This window comes from Heterodontus francisci, chromosome 26, assembly GCF_036365525.1.
Source record: "Heterodontus francisci isolate sHetFra1 chromosome 26, sHetFra1.hap1, whole genome shotgun sequence".
NCBI classification, from domain to species: domain Eukaryota; kingdom Metazoa; phylum Chordata; class Chondrichthyes; order Heterodontiformes; family Heterodontidae; genus Heterodontus; species Heterodontus francisci.
Genome location: NC_090396.1, coordinates 30,250,947 through 30,265,952, shown reverse-complemented (window position 1 = coordinate 30,265,952; position 15,006 = coordinate 30,250,947). Strand labels below are relative to the sequence as shown.

Genomic DNA, 15,006 nt, shown 5'->3' with positions numbered 1-15,006 from the left:
AAGTTTCACCTCAAGAGTTCTCCTATGTGTTACAGGATCTTGGCAGTTTGTTCACTTCTCCTGGGACCAATCCGAAGTGTACCACAGCTCTTAAGAATTCACTTTGATTTCCTTAATTTCTCAGCTATCTTCTGAGATATAAAATCTCCTGAATTTGGAGTTCCCAGCTTGAGCATGGGCCTGCCTCAAACACCCCTGATTCCTGATGGCCTCTTTGCTCCTGAGCCCAGCTGCTTTCAAAACGAACTGCTTTCCAAAAGCCAACTACTTGTTTGTCAGCAAGTACACAGATCAAAGCATCAACAGGCACCCCCTGCATCATCTATCTCTATAGCATTTGATACACATCGGATGTACCAGATAGCAATTTAAGCTAATTACCTCCAACTCTCAAAACATCTCTTCGATTTCAGATATCTACATGAATAATGGATATTGCTAACAATGATAGAACAAACTCTTCTAGACTTTCTGGTTCCAACTGCCCAATTAAATGAGCCCACCTGCAGTTTTATAGTTCTCACCTCTAACTCTGTCTCTGTAAGCACTCATGGAGAGATTTTTGAACCTTTTGCAACCTTTTGAAATTCTTCAAGCTGCACATTTAATTTCCCAAAACTAAAAGTGGCCTCGAAAATATTGATGTAAACCATAAACCAGGTGATCGTAACAACTGATATTTTTGAAGACACTCTCTGGGCACTGATTCTTGATGTGCCTTGCAATGCTCTGCAAAAGCAAGAGATGAGGTTGAACAAATATGATCAGTGTTTTAACTATGACGTCTTTCTGCAGTTCTTGCAGAATTTGAAGACTGACCTCATCATGCACTTTATCGAACAACAGGAACAGAATAACCTGTGCTCAACATACAGCAAAAATGCCCATGATTATTTGTACTAAGGTACAGGAGTTCCTGCTGAAGAGCCATAAACAAGCTAGAAAAACACAGTCTACAGAAACCACATATTAAAGAGATCACATAAAGGAATTTTGTTGTGCAGTGAGTGTTCTCCATGACCTCATAGTCCTGATGAAGACCTTGAAGTTTCAACTGTCTTAGATTTAATGCAATAATATAGTTATGACCAACATCATAGCTCAAACCATCTTACTTCCTTTTGTCTGGATTTTTGGTCCTGCTTTTGTATCAAGGTTTAGTATTGCAAAGTGAGCAGTTAGCATTGCCATTTCAATTTTAATTGCGCCAGCTATCACAAGGTTGTTGCTGTGGCTGCTGGGCACTTTGTGGAGTGAGTTTCTAATGTCTCTCTCTCAATACCTTGCGCACAGATTTAAGATTCGGGGCAGGAGGTTTAGAGGGGATTTGAGGAAAAATCTTTTCACCCAGAACGTGGTTAGAATCTGGAATACATTACCTGAAGGGGTGGTAGAGGCAGGAACCCTCACAACATTTAAGAAGTATTTAGATGAGCACTTGAAACGCCATAGCATACATGGCTACGGGCCAAGTGCTGGAAAATGGGATTAGAATAGAGAGGGGCATGATGGCCGGCACAGACACGATGGGCCAAAGGACCTGTTTCTATGCTGTATGACTGTATGTATGTATGTATGACTATCTCATATTGTAAAAAAACACACTAACATAATCAACAATTGACCATCAGGAAATGTACTAGGCTTTAAGAAAAGTCAGTGATTTTTGTTTCATACACTTGAAGCACACATCCTTTCATTAACCGCCTCTCCCTGACTAGCTGAGAATCTCTCACCTTGTAGCATGGCAGATGTAGTGTAGTAGTTAAATGGTACATTCTTCACCATGTGCTCGTCAGGGTCCAGTGATCCAAGTTTCTCGCCCACCAGCACAGATTTACCTGTCCCAGCATTCCCAACGAGCATTACAGGCCTACGTCTATCCAGCAGCCTGTCCATGAAGTAACGGATACGAATAGTTTCAATGGTGTGCACTAAACATGCCTGAAAAAAAAAATTAAGCCCACATCAGGAAGTAGCAAACTACATTCTTTCAGCATATGTCCAAAATATAAGGTGTGTTGGCTACAATAAGGCTACAGACTGAAATTTACCACTTTCAACGTAATCACAGAATATACCATTGAGATAGATCCATCCATTACAAAAAGCACAATACAAGGATTCAGCTGCAGGTTGCCTGTTGCCAAGTTACATAAAGATACCAGCAGATCTCATTCTCATTCATGTGGATGGGAAATGCCAAGTAGATTTTAAAAGGTAGACGCAGGTTAAGAAGACATGTTTCCAGCACTCATATGAGATCAGAAATTAAATGAACAAAGCTCAAGCAGGTTATCAGCATCATCTGAACTCTGAGGAGCTTTACTGACTTGAATGTATTCCTAGTAGTTGCTCTTAATTCTGATTATATAAAAATACCTAATGAGGAAATGAGGCTGAGAAGTATACTTCTGGAGTAATCACTTCCCACAATGGTAATATTCTTGTGAATATAATGACGATTAAAATTGTGATAACCTTTCTCAGGCATGTTATAACACTGTCAGATTGTCTAATTACCATAAGCATACAAACATACAAAGAATGACAGACAGGAACAAACCTACTGGTCTACCTAGCCTGGCCTAAACACTTGTGATGCCTTGTGCTTCACAATACAGACACTCCTCACTTCAACCAAAGCAATGTAATCTCCTGGAAGAGGTGAAAAAAGCACTGGAAAAAATTGGAAGATTCCTCTCCTGCTCCCTTAGGCAAAAGAATCCAGTCCATGTGATCAATTTGCTCTCTGATGATAGAGTAGGTTTACCAACACCGCAACAACACAAGAGCATAAGAAATAGAAGCAGGAGTAGGTTATTCGGTCCTTGGAACCTGCTCCTCCATTCAATAAAATCACGGCTGATCTTTTACTTCAGTTACACCTTCCCACACTATCCCTATATCCCTTGATTCCCTTTGTATCCAAAGATCTCTGACTTAAATATACCCAATGACTGAGCATCCACAGCTCTCTGGTTTAGAGAGTTCAAAAGATTCACAACTCTGAGTGAAAAAACTTCTCCTCATCTCAGTCCTATATAAGTTGACTCCTTATTCTGAGACTGTGACCCCTAGTTCTAGACTTTCCAGCCAGGGGAAACATCCTCCCAGCATCTACTCTGTCAAGCCCCTTCAGAATTTTATATGTTTCAATTAGATCAGCTCTCATTCTTCTAAACTTCAACGGAATACAAGCCTAATCTACTCAATTTCTTCTAATCCCAAGAATTTTTCTAGTGAGCCTTTGTTGCATTCCTTCCAAGGCAAGTATATCCTGCCTTAGGTAAGGAGACAAAACCTGTACACAGTACTCCATCAAGGCACTAGACAAATGCAGTAAAAAAATTTTACCCTTATACTCCAAACCCTAACATACCTTTTGCTTTCCTAATTGCTTGCTGTATCTGTATGTTAACTTTCTGTCAATCATTAGATTAGAGATACAGCACTGAAACAGGCCCTTCAGCCCACCGAGTCTGTGCCGACCACCAACCACCCATTTATACTAATCCTACACTAATCCCATATTCCTACCTATACTAGTGACAATTTATAATGGCCAATTTACCTACCAACCTGCAAGTCTTTTGGCTTGTGGGAGGAAACCGGAGCGCCCGGCGAAAACCCACGCAGACACAGGGAGAACTTGCAAACTCCACACAGGCAGTACCCAGAATCGAACCTGGGTCCCTGGAGCTGTGAGGCTGCGGTGCTAACCACTGCGCCACTGTGCCGCCCTCATGTACAAGGATACCCAGGTCTCCTCTGAATACCAGCATTTCCTAGTCTCTTACCATTCAAAAGATAGTCTACTTTTCTATTTTTCCTACCAAAGTGAATAAATTCACACTTCATATAATAATGCATCTGCCACGTTTTCTTGCTCATTTCATTAACCTGTCTCTATCCTTTTGCAGCCTTTTTGCATCCATGTACTTCAACAGCCAAGTCACTTCCTTTCTCCCCAGCAACAGCTGTTGCATATGCAAGACTGTTTTTGTGATGTATTTTTTCCAATTTTTTTCTCTAGTCCTCTCTGCACCACGATCTGTATTATGGTCAATTTGGCAATCAAACAGCCTGTTGCCAGATTTCCATTCATGCTGCTAAAAGATGAACAAGAAATGTTCAATTTTTCCATTCGCTGGAAAGCACATGGACTCCATTTTGCACCTGTCCAGCAGCAAGGCTAAGACAATGAATGCACAATAAAGGAAATCATAGGCACAACCAACATTCCCATCTGATTTTTTTTGTTGTGTGCAGCCTATTCATTTATGCACACGGGCCCCTTACTTTTTTTGCATCGCCATGTACGTTTGTTAACTTAGAGGAGCCAACGTGTGCTCGGCCTGTGCAGGAACTTCTGGGTTGCTGTACAACCGTGCAGCTTAGGGGGAATATTGGACACAACCCATATCCTACCAGGGTACAGCACAGCACATTAGAATTCCAATGCAATGAGCCACCCTGGCACCGATCATCTGGCTCTAATTCATAAAGATCCACATTAACAGACGTGTCAGAACAGACGGCAAAATAAACTTCCAATTACAAATTATCATAGAAGTGAGAAATCAATGCAAATAGCACATAATGCACTTTTAAAATTCAGATGTAATATGCCTAAAACTAGTTACTTACCTGCAGAGGCAAGTCAGGGTCAAGATCAAATTTTGGAATAAGTTTGGACCACGGCTCAAACTTCTTTGTCTCCGAGTCGATGTAGTAGTCAAAAACTGTGCCTTGCGATGGGAATTTGATGGTTTTGAACTCTGATGTCCACCACTTACTGAATTCCACTCTGTAGTCGACAAGCTGGCAAGAAACAGAAATAGAAATTAGTGCAGATTTCCCTTTTCCGGTTCAAGAATGGGATTCCTGGGCTCACAATATAGGAAAGTAGAAACAGGAGTTGACCATTCACTCCTTCAAGCCTGTTCCACCATTCAATCATATCATGGCTGGTCTGTACCTCAACTTCATTTACCCATATCTCTTGAAACCCCTCCCTAACAAAAATCTATTAAATCTCAGCTGTGAAAATTTCTACTGGCCTAGAATCCACAGTCTTTTGGGGGGAATGAGTTCCAGATTTCAACTACCTTCTGTGTAAAATAAAAGTACTTGCGATTTCACTCCTGAATGGTGTTGCTCTATTTTAAGATTTTTAGGGTTCTCCAGTTAGAGGAAACAGTTTTCTTTCTGTATGTACCCTATCGAATCCTTTTGTTAGTTTAAACACCTTAATTAGAACACAGAAACATTACTTCCTGTCCTTTCCATTCCAGCCCCCATGAGATAAAGGGAAACATGCCAAAAGCCTTTTTGATGACTTTTTGTACCGACCAACTAGCTTTTAGTGATTTGTTTACATGGACTCCCAAATCTCTGTTTCTGCACAGTTCCTAGTTTCTCACCATTAAGTAAATATCCTGACAAGTGGGTGACTTTATATTTCCACACAGTGAACTTCCTTTGCCACAGTTTCTCCCACTCACCTAATGTGTCTTTGTCCCTTTTTAACTTTCAGCTCTTATAACTTACTGCACTTCCTAATTTAATGTGATCTACAAACTTGGATATACAACACCATAATTCTTTGTCCAAATCATTGATATATATATTCTGATAAGCTGAGACCCTCGTACAGATTCCTGGGGAACACCATCTGTCACATTCTACCAATTCTCTTTATCCCTACTCTCCTTCCAAACAATTTCCAGTGATAATAGTAGCTTTCCTCCACTCTCTTCTGCAGCTACCCCCATTTTCACAACTATGATGTACTCTGTACAGTACCACATACAGGTGAATACATAGCATATCCACAAGGCAACTTTAAATAGCTCATCAAAACAGTATAAAAGATCACGAGGAGGCAAATATTAAATAACCCAGCCAAGGGGTTCACATAAAACAGTTTAAATTTTTTAATTTAACTCAAATGATGGCCTTAAATGCCCCATGAAGGATAAATTACTGTACATACTAGGCTGTGAATTTCCTGAACAGTCTTTTTTTTGCTATGTTTCTTCAGTTTTATTAGTGCTTTATTGTTGCCTGAAAATACAAAATGACATAGAGCTGGAGGTGGATCAATTTTACAACATCAGAACCAAAAGATTATTGGATTTGTAGAGTCGAGCCTGAACTTAGGGTAGAACATACTGGGGCTAAATTGGATAGTCCACGAAAACAGGCACGGTGATCATGATGCGCAATTATTGTTCATTGCCTACATGCATCAGCAGGAGGCCCAAAATCGTAACTTCCTGGCACTTCATAAAGTTAGCATGCACCTATTAAAGGGGAGGTGCATTGTGGCTGTAGCAAGTGCTGGCAGTCTTGCAGGAAGTGAATCTGTCCTGGAAAACAATGAAGAATGGCACAACATAGAAGGCAGCAGGCTCCAAGGTTTTCCAATGTTGTACTGGAGGTCTTGGTGGAACAGGCAGAAAGGGAGATAAATGACCTCTATCCACACAGGGCCAGCAGGCCTTCCAAACATATGTTCAAGAGGAATGGGAGCAGATAGTCGTGGAGGTCAACGCCAGCAGTTTAGCCCCGAGGACCAGTGGTGCAAGAATTTCAATGATCTCACACGTGATCAAGGTCAGTGAATGCATCTTCAAATGCCATATTCTACCAACTGCACCACTAGCCTTAGGCACTGCCCCATTCACCGCACCCCCATCACTCACCTACGAAGGGCTCCACTCACCCTCACACACTTAGCACTACTGCAAGCCTCATATCCACATTTCACAGCTTGTTCACACTGCCAGATATTCAACCATGACAGCCACATCATCTAAACAGATTCCATAACACTCACTGATAAACTTCCCTTTCTCTTGTAGGATAAGGTGGCACACAACTGGAGGCAGCATGTTCTAACCAATGGGGTACAGGCATGACTGCATATCTTAACAAATGTTCTCTCTAAGCTGCACGCATGCATGGCCGTGCAGCAATCATGAAGGTACTGCACATACCACTCACAAGCCGTCCCCTTTAAAATACCACACATGCACAGCCACGCGGAAAGATTTAAAGGAACTGCAAATGGAATTAAACAGTTCATGCAAACTAAAGAAAATGTAGAGGGATCAATAGTCTTTGCCCTCATGGGGGAGATGGTGCTGGCCATATTGGAGCAGCCATTGCTGAGGTTGGGGCCAGCAGCGGAGCTGAAACCATTGAAGATGATGGTATGCTCATACCTAATTCCCGAATTCTCCTTCACACTTCCCACTCATCCCACAATCTCCTATTATTTACAATTTGCAGATGGTGAAAGCATGCACATCTTACTTACCCCACCCCCCTCCTCACCACAACTTGACCCTTGTGGCTTTTAACTTTCAGATACCCAAGAACTGAAACCTGGCTAGGCAGTGGAGGGACACCAAGAAGACAGTGATGATGAAGTCACACTGTCACTTGATTTCACACTCACAGCCACCAGTTCAGATACTGACACTGCACGTAATACAGAGGACAGCACTGAGGTGGAATCTGCACGTGTTAAGACACCGGGCATGAGTGCACTGCAGCCAGGATGGAGGCAAGAATAGGGCAGGGCAGTGTTTGACAGTAGATCTGCTGCAGAGAACACAGATGAGGACTCTGACAGGGAAGGCTTCAGAAGGCGACTAAAGGGGCATACACAACAAAACGCTTAGTGCATTGGGAAACCTGTCAGAAAGAGTGTGCTCAATGTCAAGAAGCATGGAAAGTCCAGCACCAACCTGGCATATGGCTTTGTTCATAACTTGGAGCCAATCCTTTCCAGCACTATGATCATACTTGTGGATGCAGCATCTACTGTGCAATGTCTTAGCTTCCATTGCAACATAAACAGCATCCACCCAGCATCTGAGTGCTGCAGTGGAAGCTCTGACTGCAGTCATGCATTCTTAGCTTTCTGTCATGGAAGCTCAGATTGCTGTCATCATGGTTCCGGATACCAGTGTGCAAGGGGGCTCCCAGGGCATTACAGCATTTCTGCAATCTGTTCTCAAACAGATCTGTTCCCTAAAGACCATCGGCAGATATAGATTCCTGCTGAGAGCCGTTCTCCTCCTCCTTCTCCTCACTCTTCTAGCAGCTTGTCCTACTCTGTGCGCCCTCTGTTCATTCATCCAATCATACTCAAGAGGATGCTCGACTAGACCACCCATGTCTGGGAGCAACTGGTTTGTGCAGAGCTCTTGAAGTCATCAAAAACCCCTACAGCACCTGCCACATTTCTTCCTGCAGACTTTAACAACTTGAACCAACGATGGAAAGCACCAAACACTTTTAAAATTGTACAAACAGCCAGAAAATTCAACCTTTAAACAGCTAGTGGGGATGGGACGGGATGGGTAGGTGCGGAGGGGGGGGGGGGGTGGTGGTGGTGAGGTATGGTTCGTTCCTGTTGCTTAACACATGTTCAGCTATTTGAGGTTGAGACAGGGCATAGGCTGAAGCATGAAGTTCCAATATGGGAGCACTAGCATCAAATTAGTGTTGCATACTTCTAGCAGACATTAGCTGTGCGCGTGGTAATGACTTCACCAATATGGTGTCCGGTGCGATTCATGGCAGAAGTGAGTGTGTGCACGCACCAGATGCCATATTGGTCTCCAAATGACGCCTGTATCGTCCAAACAATAGCTGTTACCAAGCCCAATTTCACACCACTATGTATAATTCAACCTAATAGTCTCAGTTTTTTGGGGGAAGGGATGGTTGGTCCCATCATTTCACCTCATCAGGGCTGCTATTTAATCTGGGGCAACCAGATTTAATACAGCCACAGCTCAACCACCACCACAAGATGTACTGCAGTCAGTGCTTTTTCTTCACATAACAAGGGCATGATACCATAAGGCGGCCAGGCGTAATATTATAATACATATATATTAGAAGGAACTTCAACTGATCCAAATATGAGCCAAGTTAAACTGGGATAATTTGGACTGATTTGGGAAAAATCATGATAGTCCTAATCAAGTAACTCCAATATCCATGTATTGCTTGTGCTTTTAACTAAACGTTGGAATGCTATGCATTGGGATAACTTGTTCAGCTTTTGCACCCCTGTTCACAAGCTCACCAGCACCATATTATTATTTCTCCCCTAAAATCCGTATATTCAACTGTCATCCTGTGGGGAAAAAAAGAGGAATGGCACAAGGAGACAATATCACGGAAAGTATCCACTGGAGCATTCAGTATCCTCATTATTTAGTAGCTATAAAACTACAGTATATAAATGGCATGGATGGATTGAAGAAGTGAAAAGAGAAAGGAAAAGGCTGTCGTGTGGTGCAGCACTAGCTTGCTGTACAGTAGCAGGATGGAGATTCAGTCCTGCAATTCCCTAAAGGAAGAGTACCTGTGATCAGCAATGCCCTGCAGGGCAACAGGGAAAATCAGAAGCTGCTAAAGCAACATTAAAAATGGCCTAGGAAGCAACTCTTCTGCTCATCCTCTTAGCCAGAGAAAACATGTGGCAACTTCAACAAGAATTAAAAGGAGAGAAAAACAGTCCCTCGGCTGTAAAACCATCCTCCAACCTACCTGTTCCGGTGATGATTAAAGATCCCTGGAATTATTCAAAGAATAGCAGGGAGTTCTTCCAGTGTCCTGACCAGTATTCACCTCTCAACCAGTGCCTTCAAGAAATGATTAACTACTCATGCACTTTATCACTAATTAGGAATGTTTCTAATGCAGAATGACTAGTCACTGCCAATATAGAATCATAGGTTGGGTACAGCACAGAAGCAGGCCATTTGGCCCATTGAGCCCATGCCTGCTCCCTGCAAGAGCAATTTAGCTATCCCCACTCCCCTGCCCTTTCCCCTTAGTCCTGCAATAGTGTTCTATTCAGGTGCTTATCAAATTCACTTTTGAAAGCCATCACTGAATCTTCCTCCAGCACACTCTCAGGTGGTGCATTCCAGATGATAATCGCTCATTGCTTTTTGGTCCTTATGCCAAGCGCTTAAATCTGTGTCCCTCTTTTTCTCACTCCCCACAGCCAATGGGAATTATTTCTCTCTACCTACTCTCTCTAGACCCTATGATTTTGAACACTTCCATCAAATCTCCTCTCAACCTTCTCTCTTTTAAGGAGAATAACCCCAACTTCCTAAATCTATCCACATAGCTGAAGTCCTATTCTGGAACCATTATCACAAATCTTTTCTGCGCCCTCAAAAGCCTTTACATCATTTCCTAAGGTGCCCAGAATTGGACATAATGCTCCAGTTGAGGTTGAAGCAGTGTTTTATCAAGGTTCAAACTAACTTTGTTTTTGTACCCTATGCCTCTAACTATAAAGCCCATGGTCCCATATGCCTTTCTAACTGCTTTCTCAACCTGTCCTTCCACCTCCAAAAAATTGAGCACTTATACTCCCAGTACTCCCAGGTCTCTCTGTTCCTATACCCACTTTGGAATTGCACCCTTTAGTTTATATTTCCTCTTCTTGATCTTCCTAACAAAACATATTGCTTTGCGTTTCTCTGCATTAAATTTCATCTGCCACATGTCCGCCCATTCCACCAGCTTGTCTATCTCCTCTTGAAGTCTATCACTATCCTCCTCACAGTTCACAATACTTCCAAGTTTTGTATCATTTGTAAATTTTGAATTTGTGCCTTGTACAACCAAGTTCACGTCATTAATATAGACCAAGAAGAGCAGTGATCCTAGTACTGACACCTGTGAAACACCACTGTATATCTTCCTCCAGTCCAAGAAATAGCCTTTCACCACTACTCTCTGTTTCCCGTCACTTAGCCAATTTTGTATCCATGTTGCCACTGTCCCTTTTATTCCATGTGCTTCAACTTTGCTGCCAAGCCTATTAAGTGGCACTTTATCAAACACCTTTGGAAGTCCTTAGAAAACACATCAACTGAACACAATTCATAAATTCTTTCCCCTCTCTTCCCTTTACACTATTACTATTCCAGGCTATATTAGGATAATTAAAGTCCCCATTATCACTACTCAATAGTTCATGCACCTCTCTAATTTCCCTGCAAATTTGTTCCTCTCTATCTATCCCACCAGTTGGTGGTCTATAGAATACATCCAGTAGTGTGATGACACCTCTATTGTCTCTTAATCCTAACCGAACAGATTCTGGCTGGAATTTTACCCTAGGCGGACGGGAACCGGCCACCGACTGAAAGGTCGGTGGCGAACCCGCTTTTGTCTCGCCTGGGGATCTGACCCGTATTTTGTGGGTCCCCGGGCTTCAATTGATGTGAGGCGGGACTTCCACCCACTTGAGGTAGGAAGCCCTGCTCTAATAGAGCTACCGGCCAATCAACGGGCCGGCAGCTCTTAGTCCCAGCAGCGCCACTGGGAGCGGTGGCCACTGCTAGGACTGCAGCCCAGCATGCAGAGAAGATGCCTGGGAGCCAGGAAGGAAGGTAAGCTTTGGTTGCCTTCCCGGTGGTAATCGGTCAGGCTCAGGCGAGGAAAGGGTGGTCGATTGGGGGGAAGGGTGGGGGGGTGCGTGTTGGGTCTTGGGTGTGGTTGGGGTAGTGGGGGGTGGCCCTCCATCGGGCACAGGGTGCCTGATCATGATGGCCACCCCGGGACGCTCGGAAGCCACCTGGCTTCATTAGGCAGCTTCACCCGGCTCCAGACGCCCGCTGGCCACCTGTTAAATCTGCGTGGAGGTGGGCAAAGGCCTTTAAGTGGCCGTTAAAGCCAGCTTAGAAAAGCATGTTCTGTCACAATGATTTCTGTAAAGTGCACTGCTGGCTGTGTGAAATTTTCATACTTGCATACTATGTCCACTTAAAATGCAATAAAAATCCAGCACCAGGCACTAAGATGTTATTCTTCTAAACTTGCGGTGTGTCTGGAGGGATGTTTTGGGTAGTATGTTGCTCGAGTAGAGTATTGTTACAGTCTGCCACTGAATTATAGGAGAAAACTTATTTAGCGCAAAGTTATTACTTTATCCAAATATTATTTCCGATCATTTTACCAAGGAAAAAATGTTAACAGGAAATCACATAAGGCAAAATATTACCTATTAAATACCACATGGAATGACACAGGGGCACTTTCATGTCTGATACTCGTCAGGACTGCTCATCTGAAATATGCTCTAATCACAGTGAGCAAAGCCTGTGTTTAAATCTACATCAGATGTGTACGAGCTGGTAACTTCCTCCCGAGTGTCAGGACATAGCAGAGGACATCATCATCTAACAGGTGGGCAGGTAGTAAGAGTACATAAAGATGTGAGTAGTTGCAACAGGTTTGAGATGCAGGATGGGAGTAGAGGGTGTGGGCAGACTGCAAAGGGGTTATGCAAGTGTGGTGTGTCATGTATCTGCATTGGGTCTGAAGGGCATGCTAGATACAAATTACAGAAAACCTGTACAAGTTTGGCTAGAATGTGTGTTCAGTATTTAATTGCATTTTCCATTTATAGAGTCATAGAGCCATTATGGCACAGAATGAGGCCATTGGTCCCATCAAGTCCATGCCGGCTCTCTGTCGAGCAAACCAGTAAGTCCCATTTCCCTGCTCTATCTCTGTAGGCCTGCAAGTTTATTTCCATCAAGTGCCCATCCAATTTTCTTTTGAAATCATTGATCATCTCCACTTCCACCATCCTCATTGGCAGCAAGTTCCACAACATTGCAGCTCGCTGTATAAAAAAGTTCTTCCTCACATCCCCCCTGCATGTCTTGCCCAAAACTGTAAATCTGTGTCCCCTAGTCCTTGTACCATCAGCTAATGAGAACAGGTATTCCTTGTTCAGCTTATCGAAACCTGCTGAACACCTCTATCAAATACAACAACAATAGCTTAAATTTATATAACGCCTTCAATGTAATAAAACATCCAAGGTGCTTCACAGGAGCATTCTAAAGCAAGGTATGGCACAGAGGCACAAAAGGAGATATTACAGATGACCAAAAGCTTGGTCAAAGAGATAGGTTTGAAGAAGTGTCTTAAAGGAGGAAAGCAACTGAAGGTGTGGATTAAAATCAAGGATGCTCAAGAGGCCAGAATTAGAAGAGTGCTGATGTCTTGAAGGGTTGTGGGGCTGGAGGAAATTGGGAGGGGGCTAGGCCATGGAGAGATTGAAAACAAGGATGAGAATTTAAAAATAAAGGTGTTGCTTGACCGGGAGCCAATGTCGGTTAGCGAGCACAGGGTGTTGGGGGAACGGGACTTGGTGCAATTTAAGATACGGGCAGCAGAATTTTGGATAACCTCATGTTCTCCCCTCAATCTCCTTTGCTCTAAGGAGAACAACTCCAGCTTCTCCAACCTAACCTTGCAGCTCAAATCCCTCATCCCTGGAACCATTCTGGTAAATATCCTCTGCACCTCTCAAGGACCCTCAAATCCTTCACAAAATGTGGTGACCAGAATGGGACACACTACTCCGGTTGGGGCCTAACCAGAACTTTATTAAAGTTCAGCATAACTTCCCACCTCTTTTACTCAATACCTCTATTTATGAAGCCCATAGATCCCACATGCTTTGCTAACTACTATCTCAATATGTCTTGCCGCCTTCAGGTCCCTCTGTGCCTGCACAGTCTTTAGAACTGTGCCATTAAGTATATATTGCCTCTCCTTATCCCTTCTGCAAAAATGTATCACCTCACATTTCTCTGTATTACATCCCATCTGCCATTTCTGAAATAAGAAAATGTTCAGATATAAACTGCAGCAGAAAAGCAATATGTGTTGCCAAATTTATTTTAAAAAAATCTCTTCTCAACAAACAGAGCAGCAGAGAAATGATTCCACCCACACCGGGCCACAGAGAGGCAGGAAGACGATTTTATGTCAGTGATTAGTGAGTTACCAGTCCCAGCAGTAACATCAATGGGAAACATTTCACTGACAACAAGCAAGAAAAATGAACAAATGGGGAAACGATCCTGAGCTGCTGCAACACTTAGTTACGAAGAAAAATCTCAGTTCTTACTGCATCCTGCAGACTTCATAAGAGAGAAATAACGTGTATGGAGAGGTGGCTGTGGTTGAGTCAGTATTTTTTTTTGATTTATTCATTCATGGGATGTGAGCATTGCTGGAAAGGCCAACATTTGTTGCCCACCCGCAATTACCCTTGAGAAGGTGGTGGTGAGCCATCTTCTTGAACTGCAGTCCATGCGGTGTAGGTACACCCAGAGTACTGCTAGGGAGGGAGTTCCAGGATTTTGACTCAACGACAGTGAAGGAATGGCGATATACTTCCAAATGAAGATGGTGTGTGGCTTGAAGGGTCAATGCAGGTGGTGGTGTTCCCATGTCTCTACTGCCCTTGTCCTTCTAGGTGGTAGAGGTCACAGGTTTGGAAGGTGCCGTTGAAGGAGGCTTGCTAAGTTGCGGGTAGAGAATCTTTCAAAATATCTTTCTTGTTTGGATGATGTTTAAACTCACCGTTAATCTCTTCACATATTTTCAAAGGACCTAAGCTGAAAAGGGCAACCTACTTTGGATTTGAAAAGAATATCCATCTGCTCTAAGACGTATCAATATCTACAGCTTTTCAAATATCAAAAGCAAGTAGTGAAAACATTGTGGCCAGTACGAGTTGGGTTAGAAAAGGTATTACTGAATATACTCAAGATAGCTAACAATAGCCTAATGCAACTGAGAGAAGGGCTTAAAGGCAAAGTGATTTCATTCCGGTAAAAAGAAAAAAGCTGTAAATGTTAGAAACCTGAAATAAAAACAGAAAATGCTAGAAGTGCACAGCATCTGAATAAAGACAGGTTAACATTTCAGAAACTGTGATGAGAAAAGATATGCACCTGAGACATTTTTCTTCCAGTTGTTGCTTGTTGTGTATTTCAAGAATTTTCTTGGCTTATTCGGCAGCTCTTCCCTTCGAACGTTTTCAGTCAAATCTTTAATCATCAAGATGAATTGCACAAGTTCCACATAACTTACTATTTTTTCCCCTTTCAAAATTAAAATCAGCCTGCGTTTTTGACAAAAGCA

General features: G+C 42.8%; 1 protein-coding gene across 1 annotated transcript in view; it reads right to left on the bottom strand.

Annotated features, from left to right (window-relative positions):
• The window catches only part of LOC137384244 (dynein axonemal heavy chain 9-like), a 584,247-nt gene that overhangs the window by 368,095 nt on the left and 201,146 nt on the right, over nucleotides 1-15,006 (bottom strand). Inside the window, exons 37-38 of the mRNA XM_068057979.1 lie at nucleotides 4,651-4,824; nucleotides 1,737-1,944 (exon numbers count right to left, since the gene is read on the bottom strand). Of these exons, the coding sequence (XP_067914080.1) occupies nucleotides 1,737-1,944; nucleotides 4,651-4,824 (382 nt within the window). The remainder of the gene's footprint in view (nucleotides 1-1,736; nucleotides 1,945-4,650; nucleotides 4,825-15,006) is intronic.